We start from the raw sequence: 25,173 nt of genomic DNA on the forward strand, positions 1-25,173 counted from the left end.
ACCTCCCAGCTGGGCTGCACTGGGAGGGGATGTGCAACTGGAGGAGGAGCATTTTGCTGATAAGAGCTGATGAGGCAAAAATGTTATTACAAAGTTTGGGTTTTTCAAGTGAAAAAAAGATGGAAAAAGAAAGAACGGAACAAAACCAGAACTTTTTATAAATATGATCAAATTGGATCATTTCAGTATTGTAGTCTTTGAGTTTTGGAGTGAAATGTTCAGATCAGCTCTCTATAACTGATGTTTGCAGAATACTTGCAAAACAAAGCAGCACAAGAACAAATATACAAAAGGAAATCAGGCAAATCAAGTAAATGCAGAAAATTATTATGCAGTGACTTTACTCACCCATTATTCTCAAATCACTTTTACAGGCCAAAATAATCCTCATTGTTTTTCCCAATGTGTATGACTTACGTGGGCAGGTGTTAGTTCTTTACACTGCGTGAAGAATATTTGCATGATACAAAAATAAGAGTTTTAGCTTGTGGCGCTGATGAAGGCTTAAATAAACGCCCTTTGTTTTTTGTTAGGATTTGAGTCTGGAAATGGCCTTCTATCAAATTATGCGAGGAAGATTACTTAGCCAGGAATGAATTTTTTACGGTGTGGAGTAGCTTTTCTGACCATTTCCAGAAATTACTTAAGAAGTAAAAGAAACTTTTCTTCCTTCAGCGAGCTGACAATAACAGCTTTTGGGGGTGGGTTGCTGCTGCCCGCCCCGCAATGACTGACCTCCTTGTCTGTTTGCAGAGTGTTACTTTTTGGGGGGCTCACGTTAGAGTCGGAGAGCACGTGGGGCAAAATAGTCAGCTCCAAGCATCTCCCTCCCTAGCTGCCCTTGCCGCACTGCAGGCAATCCGGTCACCCCTTGTTGGCTCCCGGCAGCAGAACGTCCTGCCAGCAAAAGGGAATTTTGTTTTTGGGAAATAAATACCGATTCCCCTTGCCCTGAGCCCAAAGCCAGGCTGCTGCGGGCTCTCGGGGCTGGGGTGATGGGGCGGCGCGGGGCTGGTGCTGCGGTGCAGGTCCTCCAGGAGCCTCGGGCGGAGGGTTGGGGGACTCCTCCTCTGGGTTCAGGGTGACGGTGGCTGGCAGCAAGGACAGCCTCCTTATGTATCGGTGAGCTTTCCTGCAGCTCCGACTTCCCGTAACGAGGCCACCCTCAACTCCGTACGTCAGGTTTGAGCTGCTTATGGTTGGCAAACGATGCTCAGCAGCGAAGCAGGGCTGCCCTGTGCACAGGATGTGTTTACCTCAAATATTTGATCCTACCAAACACCCCCCAGCTGATCTGGAGGCTGTGATCCCACGGGGACTTTAATTGCCTTCATTTTCCAAGAATCCCATACGGTTGCTGGGGTGGCAGATGGGAGAGTTTTCTTTTCTGGGGGACGTAAGATGGCAGTGGATTGAATGCCAGAGAAAAATGAGAGATTTCTGGAGGACTGTTGAGTTCTCCTTAATTGTGAATACAATTTGTTGGTGACTAATACATCCAGACTTGCAGAATTACCTCATGTATTAGAAGCAGTGGCGCGATGGAAAAGATGTGACTAAGATGCTGGCTCCTGATTTACCAACACTTCCCTCCTAAACTGCCTTTTGGCTTCCTACTGGCACATTACAACTTTGCTATTAATAATTTAGAGCTTTAATATGGTTTAAAGTACTTGGTTCAACATAAAATCTGCCAGCTTGATTTTTAGTCTGCTGAGAGCCTTTTGAGCAGAGAGGAAGCAGGGAGGGGGTTATTAATGGAGCAGAAAATACAGCTGCCGAGCAAATGGTGGAGCGAGGCAGAACATGTCGTGCCCAGGCAAGGTGCCATGAAGGAACCAGAGGCACGTGAGCGTGGACCCGCGGTTGCCCCTGTTCCACTGCCCTGCCCCGTCTCTTCCTGCCTGTCCCACTTCCAGTGCTGGTACGATGTTTCTTGTAAGAGCGGGGACTGATGGGTTGGTAACTTGCTAGTGATACTGCAAATTCTCTGTTATAAACGAGTTGTGCAACTGCTAATGAAATGCTGTTCCATATTAAGATGGCACGATGCTCCCATCGCCTGGATCCCACCCGATGGGGAAGACACACACACGGCAGTCCAGTGAGCTTCCTTTCTGCAGTGCCTCCAACGCTTACTCATGCTGAAAACGCATCCATTTCTGATTCTTTGCTTATTCACTCAGCTTTTCTCCAACATTAACATCAGTCTCTAAGCTTCATGCCAGAAGGCTATACCAAACCAGCAATGTCATTGCATCCCTTTGAAACATCAAGCATCATCTGTCTGTATTTGGAAATGGAAATGTCTATTAAGTGGCACAGCAAAAACTCCAGCTCTCCTTCCCAAAGTCAGAACTCAAGTGGAAAAGCTTTTAGATGCTTTATGAAATTACTGAAGCAGGGAAATATTTCTACGTATGGGAAATAAGCCAAGCAGCAAAGTGACAGGACAAACCAATGTGCTGGGTATCTTCAAGATTACAAAGAGGGACATGTCCATATTATCCAAAAGAAGATTCTGTAATCTGTGCTCAAGCAGACAGAGGAACTAGTAAACGGAGATGGGGGGAAAGTCCACGCTGAAGAAGTTGAACTTTTTTGGACCTGTTTGGTCAAATGACGTTGACCACAATGTATTTTGGCTGCTTATTTCCCTAAGTGTGTTATTATTTTCCACCTGAATGATTATGCAGCAAGATAACTCCTGAGAGTTTAATACCGGAGAGAGTTTTAGCATCATTTTTCTTGCATTTAAAGTACCAAACAGAAGAAGAATCCTGCCAATCTGAAGCCCTGTGAGCTAATGGTCATGTAGAGGATTGTGTGTGGTACCATCGCTAACCTGCAGCGCAGCCAGAGCCTGGGGAATTGCTTGCTAGAGCCCATCCAGATCTGCGCTCTGAGCTTTGCTAGGATGTGCAGCATGGCATGAACTTCATGAGCTTCTCAACCAAAGGCTGCCTCCCATTTCATTTAGCCAACAGAGCTATGTCCACTGGTGAGCTGCAATCTTGGCCTTGTTTTAGCAGAGTTTAAGTGCCCTGGCATTAAATGATACTCTAATAGTGTTTGTTTGTTTGTTTGTTTTCTGGTTATCTTTGAGAAGAATCTTATGTTCTGCAGCTTTGTTTCATAGGAATGGAACAGGAGTTAAAGGGTTGGGTAGTTCTTGATGTATTTTAATGCAGTCAGGTATTGATAATGTCAGAATGGGAATATTATTTATTCTTGAGGTGATTTCATGAAAGGGCTTTAATTCATCAGTAGACTATGCCCATTCATAGCTGTTAGATGTTCTGTGTCAGAAATAGCCCTGAGTTCCACAAAAATAAACAACAAGTTGTAAACATTTTTGAAGTGGAACTGATGTCCTCTCAGCCAGAAGAACAAAGCAGCAGAAGTTGTCTGGAAACCCTGCTGAGAATAACTGTTCAGACCTGTAAATGCCTTGAGGACTTGAGCTGTGTAAAGAAAGTGCCAGAGGCAGTCTGGGTAGGCAGATTGCAGAGAAAGAGGAATTGAAAAGAGAGAGGTTATGAGAAGGGATTAGAAAAGAGATTTTTTAGCTGCAGCAACTGGAAAGGAGACCGGAGTCTGGAAACAAGAGTTGCTGATTTTTTTGCATGTTCAGACAGCAAACGAAACATCAGAACGGGAAAGGCGGTGTGTACAGCAGGCATGGGAAGCAGGGAGGAGCATTTAGCTTCTAAATACATTTCTAAGTACCCTTGTTTGCTGGAAGACTGGGATTGGCAAAGGGGCAGACAGGCGTTGAACGCGCAGGTGCCCCCGCAGCCGGTGCGGCTGACGGCTGCGACACGACGTCCTCCTGCACCCTGCTCTTCCCAGGGCAGTTTTACCTCCTCGCTGGTTGCAGGTCACGGCTGCTGCTTTTGAGGGGCGCAGACGGACCGGCAGGAAGGGCAAAAGCCTCAGGACATGTTGGGCTACGGACTTGCGGAGTTCCCTCTCCTGCTTCTGTTGGGGAAAAGTCCATACCCGCCTCGGAAGACTCTAATCTTATCCGCTTCTTTGTTTCTTGCTTCTGGTATTTTTGGTTCTTAGCATTTTTTTCTCTGTTTTGTTTCCCACTATGCACCCAACAGGAAGAGCCCCTCGCAAAGCCCTCCAGAGTAAGAAGAAGGAAAAAAAAGGTCCAGATGACATTTGCTTTCTGCAGGCAGAACTGAACGCAGGCAGCAGCCAACATTTCCCCAAAGCCTCTCACCACCTCTTCTCTTTCCATGAGAAACAGAAAGGAAATTGGATCCTACAAGAAAACCATTTTCCAAAAAGCCAGAGACCTCAGAATAGCCTGTTCGCTCGCATGCACTGACTTCTCCAGCGAGACAGGACTCAGGTCTTGCAATTGCATAAGCTCAGAAAGGTGATACTCACGCAGTATCTTGAAAATAAATACCTGTATTTCACGGAAGGGAGATGAACCCTTTGTGCGCATCGTAGCCCCGCGGTCTGTAGGTGCTGGGAGGGCCTGCTCAGGCGGGGTCCTGAAATGTCCGTTTGTTCTTCTTGAGGAAATGTCCAGGAAAGACTTGCAGAGCAGGACCATGAGGCTGTGCAGGGGTAGCTCGGTCATCGTAGGACCACGTTCATCTCTTCTGTGAGCAACCTGATTGAAACAGGATGGTCTTCATACTTAAAAATCCACATGCTGTCATTAGTTAATAGTTCTCTCAGTTGTTATGGTGGGCACGGAGAGTGTTTTCTTTGCCACCAAGGATCCAAAGACACCAAAATCCTGCTCCACGTTATTGATAGCTTCTTAGACAGAGGCTGGCCCAAGTGCTGGTTCTTGCTGTAAGGCTTTTTTACTGCAACATTGCAGAAATAGCTCTCTTCTCTGAGAATCTTATTGATTGCAATACGCACTGTAATTAGTGTAGCAGACCACGCAGTTGGTGGAGCGATGACAGAGCTGACTTTACGAGTAGCGAGAGCTGCATTCTTTTAAAATGATTTAATCTCAAAAAGTGCGTTGGGAATTTCCAGTCCCGGAGCCCTGTGCGGTTGGATATTCCTTCCGTCGTGCAGTGAGGAGGACGGGGGTCGGTAGTGGAGGTGGTGGCCATCCCGTGCTGCAGGCACACCATCGCTGGCAGACCCAGCAAGATGTCCTCTTGCACCCACAGCCCGCTGCCCGCAGAGGAGGTGGGGGCTATGGTCGGAGGGCTGGTGGGTGTTGGTAGCTGCTCTCAGGGGCACAAGCCCAGCCACGTTTTGGTCACCAGCTCATCGCCCCCTCCAAGGCCCACCTTGACCATGGGCCAAGCTCCTCTTTGAGAAGGGCAGTCCTGTGCCATTCATTTGCACTCTCCTACCCTGGCATGGGGTCTTTGCGGTCTGTTAGAGACTGCTGCCCACTGGGTTTGTAGTCAGCAAGAAGACAGACTGATGGCTAGAGGTGTCTAAGCTGTCCTAGGACTCATCCTGCCCTGCAGACCAGTGGAGAGGAACCTTGCTGGAGCTGGGGGCTGGAGGCTGGGAGGTCTGCTTCCCAAGGTAACGCTCCTTGCCTATAGAAAATCCATGCACGGAGCAAGTGAGGTGCATTTGATGAAAAGCTTTTTGAGATCACCAGGATGGCGGAGTCTACGTGAATGGTGAGAGGCCATGGTAAGACGAAAGGCACACCTAGCAGGTCCTCTGCCTTCCAGGTGATAAACCCATGCACTCATATTCCATTTGCCGTGCAGACTTGTACCATCTTGGGAGGCTCACTATAGTAGCTTAACTGTATAGAGCAAGAGAACATTGCATACACGTATTACAACCAACGGGCTCTGGCTTCCAAAATACTGGTTCTTCTTGCAGTACTAACAGTGAAGGAAATGTTCTAGCTCCTGCTGCCCAGAGGAGAGCACTCTCCATGTCTTCAAATGCACTTAACATGCTCTCTCCATTAGAGGGCAGAAGCATGCTTATGCACAGATAAAATAAAACAAAATTACCTGCCATTATGTGCTATATAGCTTGCTGCGTTAAGGGGAGGCAGGACATCATCACAAATGGCCAGACAACTACATCTGCTAGAAAGAAAAAGAAGATGGAAGAACTGGCGCTTGAAGGGTTAATTTCTGCAATTTGGGCTAACTGGGTGGTCTTTGTAGCACCTCCTTCTGTTTCAAGTTGGAAACAGATTTAATACATGGTAAGTACCAATGTGTAACAGATTTGTTAAAGACTAAATACTACAGGTAATTACTCATTTTTCAAAAGACTGACAATTTTGATGATAGAAAAACGCAAAGAGATTGTTTTTAAATAGTGACAATTATTAGGAGAACAGTTTGAGGATTTCTGTTAATAGTCTGCCTATGAACGTTCCCTGTTTTACAGCCCTCCTGTGAAAGCTGTGATGCACTGCTGTATCTCATTTCTATATGCATGTAATCCTCTGGTGTAATAAAGGTATTGCCCGTAATTACGAGGGGAAATCCTTAGTTTCTGTTGAATTCAGTGACAGCTTCTGTGAGGAGTAAAGAAGCCAAGAGTTTGGCCTTAAGCAGATATGGACCTCAGAGTAGTTCAGGCCAACAATTTAACCTTCTTTAGTGTCCTCTAGGTGCCATTGCGGTGGTGATATTTATGACATGGACACTTTCCCCTTAGAAATTGGACCAAATCCACAGACCTATCCTTTCAATTTTGAGTTGTCACCATCAGAGAATGCCAGGGAGCACCAGCTGCCAGCTTCGCTCATGGGCACGTGGAAGGGCACGCAGGAACCACTGGCAAGAGTCACCGGCCTCTTGGCAAGTGCTGGCGCTGGTGGAGGGCCCAGATACCCAGAGATGAGCCTGGTGCAGGCGAGGAAGGCTTCAGGGTGATGGTCGCACAGATGCATGAACTGGAGGGAAGCTGGTGTGCCAAGAGTGACATTTTAGTTTTAAGGTGCTAAATTGTAACTCAAACTGAGCAGAAGAAAATTACAAGAAACCACAAAATTCACGATTAATCATAAAGATTTCCTGGAGACCCTCTTGGATGTTGGGGGAGGTTGGTTCTTTTTCTTTCAAATAATAGAGGCTGAGGTTGTACATTCAGCTTGAAATGGAAGAAGAATGTTTGTTATATTCTCTTCATTGTTAATATATGAAACATTTCATTCTGGGCTTAAGGAGCAGGAGCCAGGGGCTGAAACAATGACGTTCTGCTGTTGTGATCTAATAGGTATTGAATGATCATAGGTTAACCCATTACCCTTTTTACAGAGACTTCATCTTTTTATTAAAGGCTTAAGAGGCGGCGTAGGCTCCCCGGCCGCTGCCCCGACACGGGCCTGCCCGTGCTTCGTGCCAGCGTGTGTGTGCTGGTGCTGCCACGCTCCTTCTGTTTGCTTTGGAGGGGAGGGGGTTGCTTTCATCCTTTTTGGAGGTTGGGTTTTCTTTTTTCCAAGTTGGCTCCTGGTCCAAGCCGTGCTCCTCAGGAGGCTTCTCCTCGAGCGTGGAGAAGGCACGTCACTGCGCACCGCACAGTGACAAGAGGAAATCTGAGTTAAACATATCCAGAAAATGTTTTTATAATCCCAGACGGGTATTTGAAATGAATTATATTTACAGAATGGAACTGAGAGGGAGGCAGTGCCCCTCTCTGCCTGTGGACCACCTTTCCGTCCACCTCGGGACTTACCCTGCTGCTGTCAGAAAGCAGCTCAGCAACTTCATCCCATTCCCCTCAGAGAAGTGCCAGTTCCCCAAGATGAGGGAGAAGAGGTGAAGCGATGGCCTCTGGCATGCTGTTAGTCCTGGTGCAGCCCTTTCCCTCCCTCCAATGTCCGTTTGGTCTGGTGGGACCCATAAACCACTGTTACTGCATGCTCTGGAGCCCCCCGCTCTCTGTATCCCTCCCTCTCCCTCGGGAGACCCCTGCTCGGGGACGGGGATGAGGATGGGGACAGGGACAAGGATGGCCTGGGGGGTTGTCTGTGAGGCTGCACCCTATCCCCACCTCATCGCAGACCTGTGTGATCAGAGGTACCATCACTCTCTCAGGAAAAAAAACATAAATGATGATGCTTTTACAAAACTTCTTGTTTTTACAGAGGCATTTTCAGCATGGAGAGGTTTTTCTGGTGTTTTATCAGGAGTTTACAATCTGAATTGAATAGAGAATACAGATGAGTTGATAAGCATAGAAACAGTAGAAGATGAATCAGACTCAGATTGGTATTTTAGTACAATACTTGCTTTTTGGCAAACCTGAGAATGACCTAAATCAAACAGTTTTGAAGGAACCAAACACTTCTCACTTGACTTCTGCGTGCATTTACTAGTTCAGTAACTTGATTGAGCTTCAGTTGACAGCAGTAACTTAAAAGTGAGGAATCAAGAGCAGTTTGCATGAGAGGGAAAAGAGTTCTTCGGTGTAAAATGTGGAAAACAAATCAATGAAATTTTTATAGTGATGATTATATAAGCATGGCAGGAGCCCTGGAGCACTGGTTACCTCGATATGAGCCATTTGCATGACCTGTAAGGTGGCTGGCTCGCACTGGGTTCCCAGCACAGCCCTCTGATGCTGCTGACCCTTGCAGGGTGATGTGGGCTGGAGATTTTTTCTCCTGCTAGTTGTCTTCAGACAGATGATAGCATGGAAATGCCAGCCCTGGCTGGCTCTGTCCTGTAGATAAACAAACTCCTCCGGGCTCCCAGTCTCCGAGACCCGTTTGGTTAGAAATGTAAACAGGTGGTCGTGGCTGGGCACTGTGGATTGGGGCCCAGGCTCTGATACCGCAACAACTGACATACAAAAGGGGGATGGAGGCTGCTCGCAGGCGTCATTAACGTCCAGAAATAGCATCAATCATTTCTGGCAGCACTGGGGGGAATAAACCAAGCAGGTAAGTGGCTGCCAGCGGTGAGCAGTGAGACAGCCCTCCGCATACGGGGTGTGGGGCTCGCTGGATGGGATGATGGAGCAGGGGTTAATTGGAAGATCCAGCTCTTGTTGTCCAGAGAAATGCAGATCTGGCCTTGAAACGTTTCCCAAGGTCTTGGCACTTCATTTCGTAGCTGTGTCTCATGCTCTGAATATTCCCAAGGCATTTGCTATCGTCGGATGTCGTCTGACTGTCTCTTGGTTGCTGTTTGTTTCTGTGGTTGCACGTTGATAAGGTATCTGGTTATGTCTTGCAGCCCTCAGAATCCAAGCCCAACGTCACCCCTCTCACCGTCCTGGCCCATGTTCTCCGCGCCATCAAGTCCTATGCCCACCTCCTCTACGTCCAGCGACTCATCCCCCATCAGGTCTGTTGCAGAATTTGCTTTGCTTTTTGTTGCTTTTGCTATTTTCTGTTTAATTTACTCGGTTTCCCCCACTTCACTTTCCTTTTCCCTTTGCATCCTGCTCAAACTCCCCCAACACAGCTATCTGCACTCAGCAAGAGAGGAGCTTTCAAGCATCTCCTGCCCCAGGGGACCCTTTGAATCCCTCCTTTGAGCCCCCTGGCAGGCGCCTGCTGCCTGCCGTGCTCGGGCAAGCGGGAGCCAGCGCTCGCAGGTCACACTCGTGGTGCTCGGCGTCGCTGGTGGTTTCTGTGGTTTTGCCCAGCCATTTCAGCTGCCTGTGGTTCGCTTTACTCCTCTCTGCAACAGGTAAGACGTGTACTGCCTTCCCGGCTGCTGCGAGGAATAACAAGCCTTTGTAAAACGCTGTGATACCTCATTTTCTGGCCAATTCCTTTTTCTTATCTGGAAGCTAAGGAGGGTAAAGGACATGGTGCAACATAGACATTTGTCTGCTCTGTGCCCATGTCTCAGGCACTTAGGCATCGCTGGGTAAATCAGTCCTGAAAGTTACAGACAGACTAACAGAAGATTTCCATGGGACCCTGGAGCACAGGTCAGGCTGCGCTGCACGCCGGCGCCGTGGGGCAGGAGGATGCACGTCCCCCCTGGGCCCTGGGGTGCGATATGCTGCTGGCTGCGGCGCAGCGGGAGCAGGCGCTGCCTGGGGGTCCTGTGGCTTTTGGCACTGGAGATGATAGAGTCGTGCTGTGACCGCACCATAGGCAGCATCTGGGACCTGCGCTGCAGGTGCTGGGGGATGCTCACGTGGGGGAAGCCAGGGCAGCATCACCTCTGGTCTGTGTGTGCGGTGCCCTCGGACAGGATTTCTCTCCTCCGAGCCCACCCCTGGCACAGGGGAGCAGGAGGCCGCTGTCGTCCCCGGCAGAGTGCGGCTCCCAACCCCTTGGCAGGCACAGGCGCGCAGGGCCGGGGCAGCGATCCCTCCTCTGAGGGAGACGTGTCAAACCTGTTTGTTCGTTACAGGCAGTGACTGAGCTCTTCCCCCACACCTACAGCCATACAAATGCTGCCTGTACAACGGCTGCCTGCTTGGCAGGGTTATTTATTTGTTTTGCTCTGCATCTGCAAAGGCTGACAATGGCATAATACCATCTGAGCAGCCTTCCTCCTCTGGGGGAGAGAGGCTCATCATCCCCAAAACCGCACAAGGGCAGATGGGTGAAACTCCAGAGTGCTTTGCTGGCCTTGTGCCATGCTTGGAGGCAGAAACTAATGTCAGGGATTGCCGGGGTCCAGCATTTCAGTCCCTGAAAGCCCCGCAGGGCTCTGAAGGGCACAGTCGCAGCCCGGCGAGCAGCCGGTGGGCGAAGGGGCATGCTGGGGCCGCAGGGACGCTGGGCTGCAGAGGTCATTTTGGGGGAGAAGAACAACAATTTGAATAATTCAAGGTAGTAAGCCCGAAAATACCTTTTGTTTTTCATCTGACAGTCTCCCCAAGCACTGTGCATGAGTGGTGCCTCCCCGCCAGTGAAGGACCCTCTCTGGAGCAGGAGGAGTGTTTGCCCATCCTGGTTTTTTAAGTGTTTGGCGGCTGCTCGTGTCAGGCAGCTGGGATTCAGAGAGGAGAGACCTCTGCTTCAGGCCTCTCTTCACAGCAAAACCAAAACCATTCACAGCCTCCCTGGTTTGTGGTTTCTGTGTGAAGGTGAACCGCTTTCGCCACGAGGTGAAAGTGTGCCGCTTCCCTGGGCTCGCTCGGAGAGAATTCAGAATAAGTTCAAGTCCTCGGAAAGATAAAAGTTGGTGAAACCGCTGAACTGAGAAATGGTGGCACCTTGTTCATTACCCCAGCAGGTCTTGGGGCCATTTCCATCACTTTGCTTGGCCATACCGTAGCCGAGCAGCCTGCTGCAGCGCTGGATGCAGCTGGCTGGTTGGATGGCCCAGCGCCTGGGCAGGTTTGCACTGTCACCGTCACCACCGCCCGGCAGTGTCCCACCTTCCCACCAGTCTTCCTCAAGCCCAAACCTGGAAACACTGGGTGGGAGGCTCCGGGCGCAGGGAACATCTCTGCGTGCCTGTGCTTTGCTGGTGGGGTCCTGAGGTCCTTCATTTTCTCCCTGTGTCTGCTGGCGATTTGCTCCATTTCTGGCTCTCTCTGCTCTAATTCACTCCCCCGCAGCGTGGGCACACTGACACTTCCCCAGTAAAATCTAATGGTTGTTAAATCTTTTTTATCTTCAGGTACAGTCTCTAAAGAAGTGCAGCAAATTCTTCATGGACCTACTTGTTTTTCTGTTTTGAAATACCCTTCCCCAAGTGCTAATTCTTCCTTGCAAAATTCTCCTCGTAGTTGCAGCTGCGCTCAGAGAGCGATGGGTTTGGCAGCGAGCGGGGCCGGTGGGCAGCGGGTCGCTGCCGGCACCTGCTGCCCGCTGTCGCTCCACACCAGCCCTCCAGTCAGTTATGGCCCTTTGGAGACCCACAAAATGTTTCCAGCTCCCCACTGCACTCCTCCCGTCTGGCGCCTGGAGCTCTCCCGGGGCCCCTGGCTCCGGGCTGCCCGCTGTGTGGGCACTGGGCGTGGGCTCTGGTTCTGGCGGTGCCAGCTGGGCTCGGACTGGGATTTGCGGTGCGGTGAAAATTGGGGGCTCATCCCCGAGAGCCTTTAGCCTCCTCTAGCGTCTTCCTCACTCCTCCCCCAAGCAGCATAACCTTGGACCCTTGTAGAGGGGTAGAGGTCCTTGGACCCCTCTTCAACGTGCACCACTTACGTGGACCCCTCTTTGATGCTGTGAGGAGGGCAGTGCTGTTGTATATAAGTAGAGTATTTTTTATACCAATAAATGCTTTCTTTTTGCAGCTCCCCACTGCGGAAAGCCCGAGCTTTGTACGCTTGTAAAGCAGAACATGACTCAGAGCTCTCCTTCACGGCAGGCACCGTGTTTGATAATGGTGAGTCCCTGACCCGGAGGGAGGGCATGGGGCAGCGCCGGGCAGCTCGTGGGAGTGGGATGAGGTGGGCTCATTTTTCAGCGCGATGTTGGGGCTGCAGTTCCCAGCGTGCCGGGAAAGCGGGATCGCGAGAGCTGCGCCCGGTGCTGTAGGAGTTGTGCTTGCTCCGCGCCTGGTGCTGGGCTTCCCCGGAGCTGAGCCCAGAGCAGGGTTTGCTGCGGAGCAAGGACAGAGCATGGTGGGAGGGTGAGGGGATGAACTGGGGGCGTTTGCAACACACCATCAAATTAGCTTTCTTCTAACGACCGTGGCGTTGCCTGTCGCTCGCAGCCACCCACCTGGCCTGCCAGGGAAGCGGTGCCGAGAGTGCTGCTCTTAGCCTGGGCAGTAGGTAGGCAGGAGAAATCCCCTTCACTTCAAAATGGACACTTGTTCTATAACAGCATCTCTCATTTCATGTAACGTACATGTGAGATGCTACAGAGCCAGTATTAACAGCAATACGAATAAAGCTACAGAGGACACTTGGCTATTACTTATTTTAGTGCCAAGTTTTGCAAATTACTGGTTTTCCTCCTGTGACCCAGGGAATGATTTGCACTTTCAATTCATGGGTTTCCTTTCAGTCCTATGTTTAATGACTGTCCTGTTTCCCCCACGAGAAATCCCATGAAAGAAGAAAGCAGAAATACTTGAAACACAGGCGTTAAATCTGAGCTGTATCTTGCCTTACTTTTCATGTCCATGCTGAAAACAGCCGATCATCCAGCCCTCTTTAAGATCAGTGTGCAAACTGGCTTTCTGAGATCTTGATTTATTTCATCCTAAGGGAGACATGTAAAATAGGAGGGATGAATAGGTGGGATTCCCCTCCTCTCCCCTGGAGCAGAGTCTGGGAGATCACTCCGGCAGAGATGTCCACTTTGCCACCTCCAGCCTGGGTCAGGGGGTCCTGCTCCACGTCCCGCTCATCACCCTGCCCATGCCCGTGGTGTCCGAGCCGCTAGCCCGGGGTGATGGGTGTTTTGGCCCCGGCAGCAGAAGTGGCTGCACATCCACAGGGCACGAGGTGAGGGCGTGCGTGGGTGACCGCGTTCATCTAGATCAGAGCTGTGTTTCGGCGGGCTGGTGAGGGACGGTGCAGCGTTGCATGCAGGGCATGCAGAGGTTCTCCAGGCTACGCTTGGGAGTACAAAGTGCAGGCTCTGATCCAAATAGAAAATAAAAGGAAGAAGTTTGGCGAGGCACGTGTCACCTTTGTGCCATGCTACGTCAACGGCAGGCAGTGGAGCATGGACCGGTGCCCAGCGCTGACCCCAGCTGCCTGCACCGTTTGCCTTCCTGGCAGCCCCGACGCTCCAGCTGGTCGCTGAAGTTATTCAAGATCCTGCAGCACACGTCCCAGCTCTTTTCCACAGCGATATGCGGCACGCTGTCTGTGCCGCAGCAGGCAGTGCTGCCGGCAGAGCGAGGTACCCCCGTGTGCCTGTGCTGTGCGCTGCGCGGGGCTGCCTGCCCACGCCGCGTCCCTCCTGTGGGCACAGACCCTTCACCTAAAAGTAAGGGAGAAACTGGTGAGTGGTTGACCGACACCAGTGTTTACCATATACAGAGCCATTCCTCAGTGGTCTTCTGCGTAGGAGAGATTAGTTTCCAAGTATCAGCACCAGAAATATTCTATGCAGTTGCCATAATGTTTCATGCAGGAGATGGAAAAGTAACGCGTGCTTTTTTCCTCTGGATACTGAGAGCTGGAATAGGTGGGCTCTGGTTAGTCAGATTTTTGGAGACGATGTTAATGAACATAGACTTTCTGTTTCCTGCATCAGGGGAAAGAGACTGCGCCCCATGGAATTAAGCAGCTCTGTTTTAGATATAATCCCAATGTAAAAAAAAAAAAGAGTTTTTACTACTTTCCAAGTAGTTCTTGGCTTTTATATGTTAAGCATTGTCATTTGGGAAACTGCTACCACATGCACTGGTTTTGCCCTGGGATATATATGAGAATATAGCAGAAAGGGGAAGAGAATGAATACATGTGAATTAAAGAAAATACTTTTCCTAAGCAACTCCATAGATATCTTATAAATAAACATGGTCTCCCCTTTGAGAGCCCGTGGGAATTAGAGCAGCTAGGAGGGGAACAAGTTTGAATTAAATACATTGTGTTTGCTAGATAAAAATCAATGGATTATTCAAGGAAAAAAATATACAGCATGTTCTAATCGCTTAGCAGCGTAGCCGAAGCTCACATTAGCTGGGGGAAGTGAGTTAGAAACAGCACTGCTTGGTAGGATATTATTATGATGAAGGGGTTTTATAAAACCCAGCGAAAGCAAATGGATCTTGGAAATACTTAGAGACAGGTTCTTGTTTGACTTTAAGGTTCACTGAGGTTGCATATGGCAGAGCAGCATCTCGGTCTGACTGGGAAATTGGGGTGCTGTTACCCACACCGAGCGGCATCCACATAGGAAATGACACCGTGTTTTGAGAGGGCCATTTAAACTCCACAGCGTTCTTCCTTTTAGTTACACAAAACCTGGATTTTCCAGCAGAACTTGTGCGCTTGATAGTTGCATGCCCTTGTCATGACACTAAACGGGAGGGATGTCCTGGGTCCGTGGAGGCCTGAAACGGGGGAAGGTGAGAGTCACGGGTCAGGCAATGCTGACCTGTGTTTTTAACTAGCAATCGCCTCTGAAATGGAAAAAACCTCATTTTCTGAAGCAATGAACCCCCCACCTGAGCTGCTGCTGACGGATACTGAAGTTTTATGCTACATTAGGAAAGTTGTGTTGCATTCGTGCTCTAATTCTGTAATAGAGAATGAGATTCTCCTCCCTATCTGCTCAGGTGCTCTGCTCTATCTGACAGTACCTACACAGAAATAACTGGCTGCCTTTGGGACATAAGTGATTTTTAAGGCAAAAGCGGTAGCTGGAACTCACATGACTTTCAGTTAGAGCACTTTCCCAGCCCGTTTGCTGAGACCAGAGGGCTGAAGACACAGAGACACACATACCACTCACAATTTCTTTTTTCTTGATGGCCACTGTCCGCTGGCGGGGCACTGTGAAGCCTTTACTCCCACCCAAAGGGAGGTAACCCAATAGCTTTTAATGCAGTTTTGCCCCTGGGGGCTTTCCTTGCAGGCTGGAGGTGGCATTTTTCCTCTGAGCCTTAGCCTTTGGTGATAGGAAAGCCCCAAGACTTGGGTGTGAGAGGGTGTAGGCATGGAAAAAGAAGTTGGCACAAGTGAAACCTGAAGATGGTAAACATTGTCATCTAGGAGCCAGAACACCATGGCTCTTAAAACCAGTTCATTTTCTGTGGTTTGTATTCTTTTTCATTACTACATTGCTATGTACAATATTCCTCTGCAGGCATACCCAGTAGAGATGGACTTTGCCACACTGGTGATGACTGGTCTCTCCCAAAGCGTGGAGATGTTTGGATTTAAAACACTTCTATCTTTCTGAATCTTCCTCCCCGGTCCCTGTCAGTCGTGACTTTTGCAGAGAAAATGGCCATCCTGCAATAGGTGGGGCTGTAGTAGGAGAGGAGGCATGCAGAGGAACCTGAAGCCCTGCTCCTCCGAGCTCTGCTGCTCTGCTGGTTTGATAAGCAGAACACCTGTGTGTGCCATTGAATGAAAAAGGCTCGGTTTTTAAACATTTATTTTCACTCTGACTCTGCCGGAGCCTTGGTGCGGCCTGTACCTGCTGGCAGGAGGGCCAGAGGCTGGCTGCAGGGCAGAGCCCATCCCTGCGGCTCTGCTCTGGGGGGACGCAGACCCCACGCAGTGGTCAGTGCTGTTTCTGGGGTGCGCTCAAGAAACATGGTCACGTTTGTGCTGAAATGTGACTTTTCAAGACGTTCCACCCCCCCAGCTGAGTGAGGGTGAGCTGGGGCAGGAGGGTGCCCGGAGGGAGACGCGGGGAGGAGGGCAGGCACCGTGCCGATGGGGCAGGGGAGTGGGCAAAGGGTGAGGGCAGCGGGGGCTCGCTTCGCTCTTGCAGTTGATGCCAGACAACGTGTAAGCGAGCAGACCAGAAAGTCACGGGAAGCTTGGGTAGCTCTGAAATACTGACTTGCCACCATTTATTGTGGGAGGTGTGGGGAATATTCCTCTGCCTGCATTGCCATGACCCTGGTTCCTGTAAAATCAGCAAATTTTCAGTAGTTGATTGAATAAAGAAAGAGCGTAAGTCTGTTGAGGACTGATCAGCTTTCTCATTTCACAGAAATAAGATTGCAGTGTTCACTTTCCTGCCAGGATCGTTTGCTAAAGCACTCTCTCTCAGCCTGGTCCAAGGCCAGGCCGGGACGTGCAGGGTTACGAGGCAACGGAGTTAACCACATTCTCTCGAATTTCAAAGAGGTTTTAGCCCAAATCTGGAGGAACTTTTGAGCCCCTGTTTTTATCCCAAGTGCTTCACTTACATCAGCCCAGCAGCACCAGCTAGTATTTGGAAAGCCAGTCCATAGCCGGGCGTGCAGCTCCCTTGGTCCTTCTGCTGGTTTCAGTGTGGGGTCTCTGACACTTTATAAAGGAAAGGCAGAGGAGTCCCATGAGGGAGCAGGCATGGACAGAGAGAGCACTTCAACTTTCTGAGTCATTTCCTTACTTTAACAAATTAAGGGCCTTGCTCTCTCCCAAGAGCAACTTTGACATTGTCAGCACACAAAGAGCAACGGCCTCTACACCATAATCCCCCTCCTGTAGTAACCTGCCTTTTCCTTCTCTCCTCAAGTTCATCCATCCCAGGAGCCTGGCTGGCTGGAAGGGACCCTCAACGGGAAGACAGGATTAATCCCCGAGAACTACGTCGAGTTTCTATAACTTTGGGCGTGAGAAGCGCCACTGCTGAGCTTTACATGGTATCCATGGCAGCCGCTGGCAGGAGTCCTGCAGACCATTTTGCTCTTTGCCACTGTGCGACGCAGGGTGAAGGACTTCCCCGTACCCACTGAGATGAATGTTTGTGTGGATAATAACGTACGTGTCCCCTCCCACGCCCCTGCGGTGCACGCCGGGGCTGCGGGGGGAGCGGTCCTGGGGAGATGGCTCGACTTCTCCAGCCCCGAGCAGAGGCAGGCAGTGCCCAGAGCCCACGTCCCAGCTGGGAGCCCTCACAGCAATCAAAAAAACCCCAGCAGCGCAACAGCTCCACGCCGCAGCCCGAGTGCTCCGTAGGGGATGAGCCTGCAAACTGAACCAGCACAAGAGAGCCACTGAGCCTGACGCTCCCTGCAGTGAGACTGTTTGCCAGCTGTAAAGAGCATTACTGGGAGCTGAGGGACCCCAACCCATCAGCCTTCCCGCCGGAGGAAGAGCGGTCAGCAGCGAGGAGTCCTTTGCTCCCAGGCCCTTCCCCTCTTTCCAACCAGCCCAAGCAAAGCTCTCCCAGGCAGCCGGGGAGCAACCCAGCCCCTTTTCGTGCCGCCCCAGCAGGGGAAGGGGTGAGGTGCTTTTGGCTGACGTCAAACCGCAGGCTGTGTCTGCAGCAGCAGTTTGCATGAGGCTGAGCTTCCCTCGGCAGGCTGGGGGCAGCCCTGGCGAGGCAGCGGCCGTCCTGCCCTGCCGCAGCAGAGCTCTGCTCTTGCAGGCGAGAGCGAGATGCTCAGGGGGCTCTGCAGGGCGGGCACGGTACCGGCCGGGAGCTCTCAGGACTCAGCGGGTGTCAGCACGGTGGAGGGGAGAATATTTTGGACCAAACATCTCAAACTTTTTTTTTTTTTTTTAAAGATTTAGGTTTTTGCGAGGTAAACATCTGTGATCTGTGCAGCCTGCGTTTCCTTCCTGGAGAGCAAGATGCAGCTCCAGATAAATACCACTCCTTTTGTTTGACTGGCTGTTTTCTGTCTCCACTTTCCAATGCACGTTGCACAGAGACATCCATGCTTTCGTGAATGCCCAGGCCGCTGATGTGCCATTTTGGAGCCGTGTTTGCCACTCTCCACCGTTGCTTTTTAGGTGGTCTCCTTGCTTGAAGCCTGGCGTGTAGTCTGTCCGTGCCAAGTCTGTGCAGTACCGGTTGTGCAAGGTAAATTATTTCCATACTCAGAGGACATTTATTGTTGGTGTGGCCAACCTACGGTCTACCGAAAACAAAGGACGAGCCCTTCTGCTCCACCACCCCTCTGCTCCTGCCCTGCTTGTGCCTCCGTGGCCATGCGGCGAGTGGTTGGCAAAGCGAGTTTGCAAATCCCTCGCCATTTTGGGTCAATTTTAAGGGGGAGGGTGGGAGAAGGAGCCCTGCAGGACTGCAGAGCCGGGCTGGCCGGGTGGCATGTCGGGAGCTGGAATGATTATATTTTGTCATAGAAAATCGTGAAAGAAACCCCAGCCTGTCGGCGGAGAGACTCTGTTGTGCAGAAGTGATGCTGTCGCACACTCCTGGGGGGTGGATGTCATGTCTTTTTGTAATAATTTTAAAGACTCCGAGTGACTGAATTGCTGTATGTGTCACTTTTTATTTTTGAAAGAATTAATGTATAAATAGAGTATCTTAAAATATTATGAGGTAAAGATCTATATTTGATATTTTTAGAAGATCTGTAACAAGAGAAGCGAAGGACATTTGAAACCGGTTACAGAAAAGCGCTTGCAAACACACTCGCATCCAAACCACCCTCCGAGCCTTGGGCTGCCTTTTCGTTCGCTTCGTGGTGTCACTTAGAAATGAGGGAAACTGAAATTTCAGACCTCTTTACGTGTCTTTCACAGTAATTAAACTTCCTGGACTTTTGTCTTGGAAAAAAAAAAAAAAAAAAGAGGAAAAAGTCGATCTTTTTTTTCCTGATTTCTAGGGCGGGTGCGGTACAGGTCAGCTCCCCGGGACTGTAACCTCTCCATAAGCGACACACCGGCCCCTCTGGGGACGCGCTGGGCCCATCACCTGGCTGGGGCTGTTCGGGCAGGGGTGAAGCCTCCAAACTGTCCCATGTTTTCTGCTTTAAGGTGTTGGGTGAAGAGGGCCGAGAGGTTTGTAGGGATAAAAGCCAGTGTTTCACTGGCAAGTTGCTGTTCATGTTCATCCTTGGATTTAATAGTGAACATTTGTACTGTTGGTTGATTTTTCCTGAAGCTGGGCTTTATCCAGCCCCAGCAGCGCTGTGGTGCTGCTGGCCGGTGCTGGGACCTCGGAGGGCTGCTCAGAGCTGGGGCGGGCAGTACAGAAACCCCTTTCCAGGCGTGTAGGAGAGGAATGGGAAGGACTAATGGAAAGGAGGGGAAAAAAAAGGCTTAATTTTCATCTGTCAGCACTATTTGCTTGTGTTTGGGACCGTCCCATCCCGAGCCGCTCCTCCAGCGTGATCTCTGCTGCCTTCGTAGGACGCTGCTGGAGCCGGTGGCTTTCAGCTCAGACGGGGATTCCCAGCACGGCCTTCTGTCTCAAACGTGACTCTTTTAGCCTCTGATGAGAAAATGTACTATGGACAAATGAGAATTTGAAACGCATTAGAAACACCTTAAAAGGCATATTTAAGGGATACGGTATTTAGGGACCTCTTTAGTAACGCTGCAGGAGCACCAGCACAGGCGGCTCTGCGCCAGCAGGCTGCTGCCAGTCCTTATCCCCACAAAAGTTTTCAGTGCAGTGTCCCCCTTTGGCTCTTCAGATGCTCAAGTTATTCTGAGACAGGAGTAAATTCCTTTTCCTAGGCACTTAGGAGCTTTTTACTACCTAGAGAGTCATTGGGAACATAAGTCCCACGCAAACGTATTTACAAGATGTCTTCTGGAGGAAAGGAAAATAAAGCATAAGCAGAAGTTATTGCTCTTACAGGAGAGCTAGTGGAATATTTTTTTTTTAATTAAAACTTTCCAAAAGAAAAATTTGGCTGAAACGCTTACTAAATGTTCCCATTTTGGGCCAGCTTTAATACTGGAGTAAACATTGGTTTATTCCAAGAGAAATTAAAGCTAGAAAATATTTTTTTAAACCAGCTTGACATGACATTTGCCGCTTAATATTAAAGTCATCAGTCAAATTCTAAGGAAGCAGGGATAGTCAGACTTGCCGATAGGTAAAGTCTCTCCTGTATTCCCTGTCCCATCATTTTAGGCCTTAAACAAACAAAAAAAAGGACATGGTGCAATAATATCTGTTGAAACAGATGTCAAATGAGTCTCGGTGCAGTCCTGCCATATTTCAGGTCAATAGCGCAAGTCCCACGGGTTGGCCATGGCCGGGGCACTGTGCACCAGCCCCGGTCCCCGCGTCCTGGTGGCTACCAACACGCGTGGCATTTCTGAGGTCCCCACGGGCCCGTGTTCGAGCTGCTGGCCCTTGTCTCTTTATTGGTTTTGCGGGGTTTCGCAGCAGGAAGCGAAGCACCTCGGATGGTCTGGGAGCACCCAGGCTGCTGCCAGCGCTCCTGCCGCACCTCCCCGGGCCCTGCTGGGGGCTCGGGGTGGGGTGGGGGGGTGGGGTGGGGCCGGGACTGGGTTGGGGTTGGGTTGGGGTTGATGTTGGGTTGGGCTTGGGTTGGGTTGGGGCTGGATTGGGTTGAGTTGGTGTTGGATTGGCTTGGCTGCTTTTTTGCGAGCAGGCTATTACTCAGTAAGAGCAACAATTTCAGACTCTGGCCATGAATTTTTCAGATTCCCATCTGGCTCCGCAGTCAGACAAAACATCCTCCTGGTAATTGTCTTGTCTCGAGAAGACTTCTGCCGAGTTCAGTGGCCTGAATAGCAGCCCAGACCATTACAGCTAATTACAGCCGTGCTCCGTAGCCGCACGGTGCTGGGTTATTGCTGTAACACAGGAGCGTGTGGATGCTGTGTCCTCAGCACCAACTCGTTAAGCTGCAGATGGGCTCCTGCTGGTCCCTGCTGGTGCTTAATGCAGACTTAGACTGAATGGTCGTCGTATGCTGGATGGAGTTAGGTGCTGTGAACGCGTACCAAACCGTCACAGCTCCGCTGGGCACGGGAGGGATGGGACCTTCCCGCACGAGTGCCCTCCGGCTGCGGATGTACACACGTGGGTGCGTACGCAGCGGCGTGTCCATCTGCACTGCGACACGGCAAGACAAACACCTTCACTTCGGGGAGCAGGCTGCACGCTAATCCTGACACAGAAGTTTTGTTATATTGATTTCAGGCTCTGCTGCCACTTTATTTTGTAAATTGCAGTTGAAGCACTGAAATTTTCCCTTGAAGAAGGATATCGCTTATTTTAGTTTCACTTCTGCTGACAGCTTAAAAGAGGGTGGCAGTGAGGGATGGGAGGAGGATGCTCCTTAGAGCCTCGCAGTGCTGCCACGTCTGGGTCCCGCAATAGCCAGCTGATGGCTCTGTTTAAATACTGAAGAGGAGTTATTCTGATTTATCTGAGAGATTTCACAGCACAAACCCAAACCGCTTCAAGGAATATTTGTTTAAGTCCCTGTGGTGCATCTAAGAGCCTTTCCTTTATTTCTGGCCATGGTCTGCCCCAAGGAGCGCTGGGGCTGCAGGTGATGCTCGAGCACGAGGAGCTGCATCCCCCTCATCTCTTTCGTTTAGATGGCTTTTCAGGAGAATTTCATTTGGCGTCGGGCCTCTCCTCTGCCGGCCCGCACCCTCTCGGGGCAGTACCGGGAAGTGGGGAGTTTCCCAGGAGCTGCTGTTTGTGTAAGGGTGGGATTTGGTCAGCGGGCTCCTCGCAGCCGGCCGAAACGTTGCCCTGCTCCCTTGACACCTGCGGCCGTCCTGGCGTGGGGTGTGGGGGAGGCACAGCCAGCAGAGCCCATATTTCAAGGCACAAGGGTCAGGAAATCAAGAGAGTGAAACACAAGGTCATGGGAGGTACAGCGGCTAAGGGCTCATGGAAAGGGGGTTTTCAGGGAGACAGTACTTTTTCCAGTAGCTGGTTTACAAAGATTTTGATGCCCAAAGGTAGAACCTCGCTTTGTGTGAAGCCCTTTAAGCTGTAAGCATGAGATGATGGCCACCGTACAAAAGCTGAAAAATCAGTATCATGCTTTGCCATGGGAAAATGAAAACGGTCTTCTGCTTCTCCCCATGGCCACAGAGATCTCTGCCACGCGCTCTCTAGTGATATTTACCCTTGCAAGCTGTGTTTGCGGAAAGGGGACTCTCCACCCCAAGCCCCACCGGGGCTCCCGGGCTCATCCAGCCCGCACAAGGCTCGTGAGAGCGCCAGGCAGGCTTTGAAGAGAGGAATAAGAAAGAAAAACACCCCAAAACCTGATTTTTCTTGTCCCAAAGAGCTGCTTTCCCTCTTTGCAGTTTTTCAGTGACACATCTTTCCTATAGCAACGTCATTTATATTCTTTTCCGCCTTCAAGTGCATAGTCCTGCAAAGGCAAAAAAAAAAAAAAAAAGTTGCTCAGCACCCAGGAAACCATTTTTTCCCCCTCGGGCTCAGCACTGTCCCTCTGTCACCCGGCAGAGCCGTCCCAGCCCCGCGCCTGCCTTGCCCCCGCTCCCCGCCCGCCCCAGCCTTTGGGCAAATCCGCCTCTGATCCCTGCTTCTTATCAGAGTGCTTGGTGTGATTTCCAGAAATGGTTGAAATAGCACAAAACTCGTGATTCCAGGGCTCTCTGGAGCAGTGCGCAGTAAATCACGGCCAGCCTGGAATAGCACTTGGTAATAAAATACAGAGCACAGAAATATCCTCCCGGCAGGGCCGCCTGCGAGCGGCTGTGCATGCTCTGCGTCTGCCTGCAGCCAGGCTGCGGGACATGGGAACGGGTACCCATAGAGAAGCAAACCTGTGCTTCTACTCAAAACAAGGAAACTTTATTTCCCTGGAAGCAGGCGCAGGCTTGATTACACATCAGCTTTTTTCCACTGGCCGGGAAGGCATTTGCTCAGCATTTCTGAGGCCGTTTCACAAGCCTTGCTGGGCAGGAGCAGGGCCCCGTCCCCCCGCCAACCCCCAGGACCCCTGTCCCCTTAGCACGGCATCCGCACCGGCGGCTGCCGGAGGCATCTGCCCCATGGCACCTGGGACGTGAGTCTCTTTTTTTTCCCTTTTTTTTCATCTTTTCTTTAGCAGCTTTTCAACATTGTCCCTTGTTTTGGAGACAGGGATGGAGGCGTGAGCTGGGAAAGCGATGCCAGCGTGAAAAAAAAAAAGGGGCGTTTGCTTGTTCAGCCTGCAATCCGTGTCAGTGGGTCAGAGAGGGCTGTGCACGATGTGCTCTGAACGGGGATGAAAAGGGAGCGGAGGCAGGGAAGGGGAAGGCGCTCCTTCGCCTGGGGCCCCGGGCACCTGGGGCTACTGGCGGCAGCGAGGGGCTGGACACGTTGTCCCCGTGGAGCAGGGCAGTGCCAGCTGCAGGCAGGAGCACGAGCATCCTGCAGCACCCCTCTGGGAAGATTTTTGTATTTTATTTTAAGAGCTGTTTATATTTAATGGCCAAATGAGCCCAGTGTCTAACGTCACCTCTCTCAGGCTGGAGGGTGCGCTCTAAAAGAAGCACTGGGGTATTTTTTTATGCTGCAGCAGTGACAACCCATGGACCTGCTTGACAAAACACAAGCCCAGCCCCGTGACCGGCACCGGGATGGGCTGCCAGGCCGTGGTGGGTGCTCGGCCGCACCGTCCCCAGCCAGCACCCACCCACGGCAGTGCCACGGCAGACCCACATCCCTGCCGGGTGGCTGGGGCGAAGTGGGAGGGGAGCGGGGCGATTTCCCCTCCCGTGTCGGGGGATCTGGCGGTGCCGGAGCAGGAGCCGGCTGGGCCATTCCTGATGGATGACAGCACTTGGCAGGAGGCACTGGCTTGTGGCTGCGCCCTGCCTGTGCTCAGTTTAGAAGCTTATCGCTGCTGCGACATGGCTCGCTTGCTTTTCTCCTAAAGAAATCCCATCTCCCCCAGTTTTTTTAAATCCCATAAATACATGCAAGGCTTTCCGTGGACACCGGTGGCTGTGAAGGGCCATGCACGCAGGTGGCCGTGCCCAAGAGGAAGCAACAGGGCCCTCCCCACCCAGACCTCCAGGAGCAGGAGGGAGCGAGGGGCTCAGCGCTGCAGCGGGGACCTCGCGGTTGCGCAGCCTTTAATCAAGCAGATGGGACAGACAAACCGTGCGTGTCGGTGCTTAAGGTGTGAGGAACTGCACGTGTTACTGCTGCATCCATACCACCCACGGTGACACATGGGGACAGGGACGGTGGATGCGCTCCAGCCAGCTCAGCGCGGACCGCGCGCTCATCCGATCCCTCATTCCTGGTTATCCCTGCAAGCACCAAGCAATCCCCCTGCAGCCACTCTGCGAGGGCAAGGTCAGGCCGCATCCCTGCGCTGCTCTCCCCGCCGGATCCTGGCCATCCGCTGCTGCTGGTCCGTGGGAAGCGGGATGGCCCGACCCACACGGCTTCGCACACCGCGGGGATCCGCGTGGCCGCGGCCGGCCGGCTCCCGCCGGACGGGGCTGCACGAGCGGCTGACCCCGAGAGCCTGAGCAGCGCCCACACCGGTCGAATTTTCACCAGTTCAATGCAGCAGTGATTGAAGTCAGACTGGTCTGTAACTGGGGAAAGTTACCTACGCAAAAAAAGAAAGCCCAATGCTGAAGGGACATATTCTGCTTAGCAAGTGCATGGTATTTTAATTATTCTAACGAACCAGAAACCTCAAAGCAATTATAGTTTGTACTTTTGGTACCTAATTCAAATTTTTAGCTTTTGGGAAATAAAGATTAAAAGCAAGTTTTTTTTAAGAAATAGCCGTTTAAAGTTCTATTCTCTGGGTGAGGAGCTGATTATTTGAAGACAAGCATGGCAAAGCAGCTTGTAATTTAGCACAACTGTTTGACGGCTCACGAGGTAGCACCTAGCTATTACTTCTTATAAATCCTCCCTTCTGTTAATGAAGCTTATTCTTGCTTCTAAACCTCAGACAAAGGGGTCTAGAAAATCGCACCTGTGCTCTAAAACTCACTGACGCACTCAGGGAGGGGAAAAAAAGGCCCAGC

General features: G+C 51.0%; 1 protein-coding gene across 3 annotated transcripts in view; it reads left to right on the forward strand.

The window, feature by feature from the left end:
- Positions 1-18,904, forward strand: part of ARHGAP26 (Rho GTPase activating protein 26) — a 150,888-nt gene extending 131,984 nt beyond the window's left edge. For 2 of the 3 annotated variants that reach the window (XM_082323734.1, XM_082323735.1), the window contains exons 21-23: positions 9,159-9,269; positions 12,136-12,227; positions 16,985-18,904. In XM_082323734.1, coding sequence (XP_082179860.1) covers positions 9,159-9,269; positions 12,136-12,227; positions 16,985-17,073 — 292 coding nt within the window. In that variant the 3' untranslated portion in view covers positions 17,074-18,904. The other variant, XM_082323736.1, reaches the window with a different exon arrangement.
- The last annotated feature ends 6,269 nt before the right edge of the window (positions 18,905-25,173 follow it).

The sequence above is a fragment of the Platalea leucorodia genome (genome assembly GCF_965183815.1).
Source record: "Platalea leucorodia genome assembly, chromosome: 11".
In the NCBI taxonomy this organism is placed as follows: domain Eukaryota; kingdom Metazoa; phylum Chordata; class Aves; order Pelecaniformes; family Threskiornithidae; genus Platalea; species Platalea leucorodia.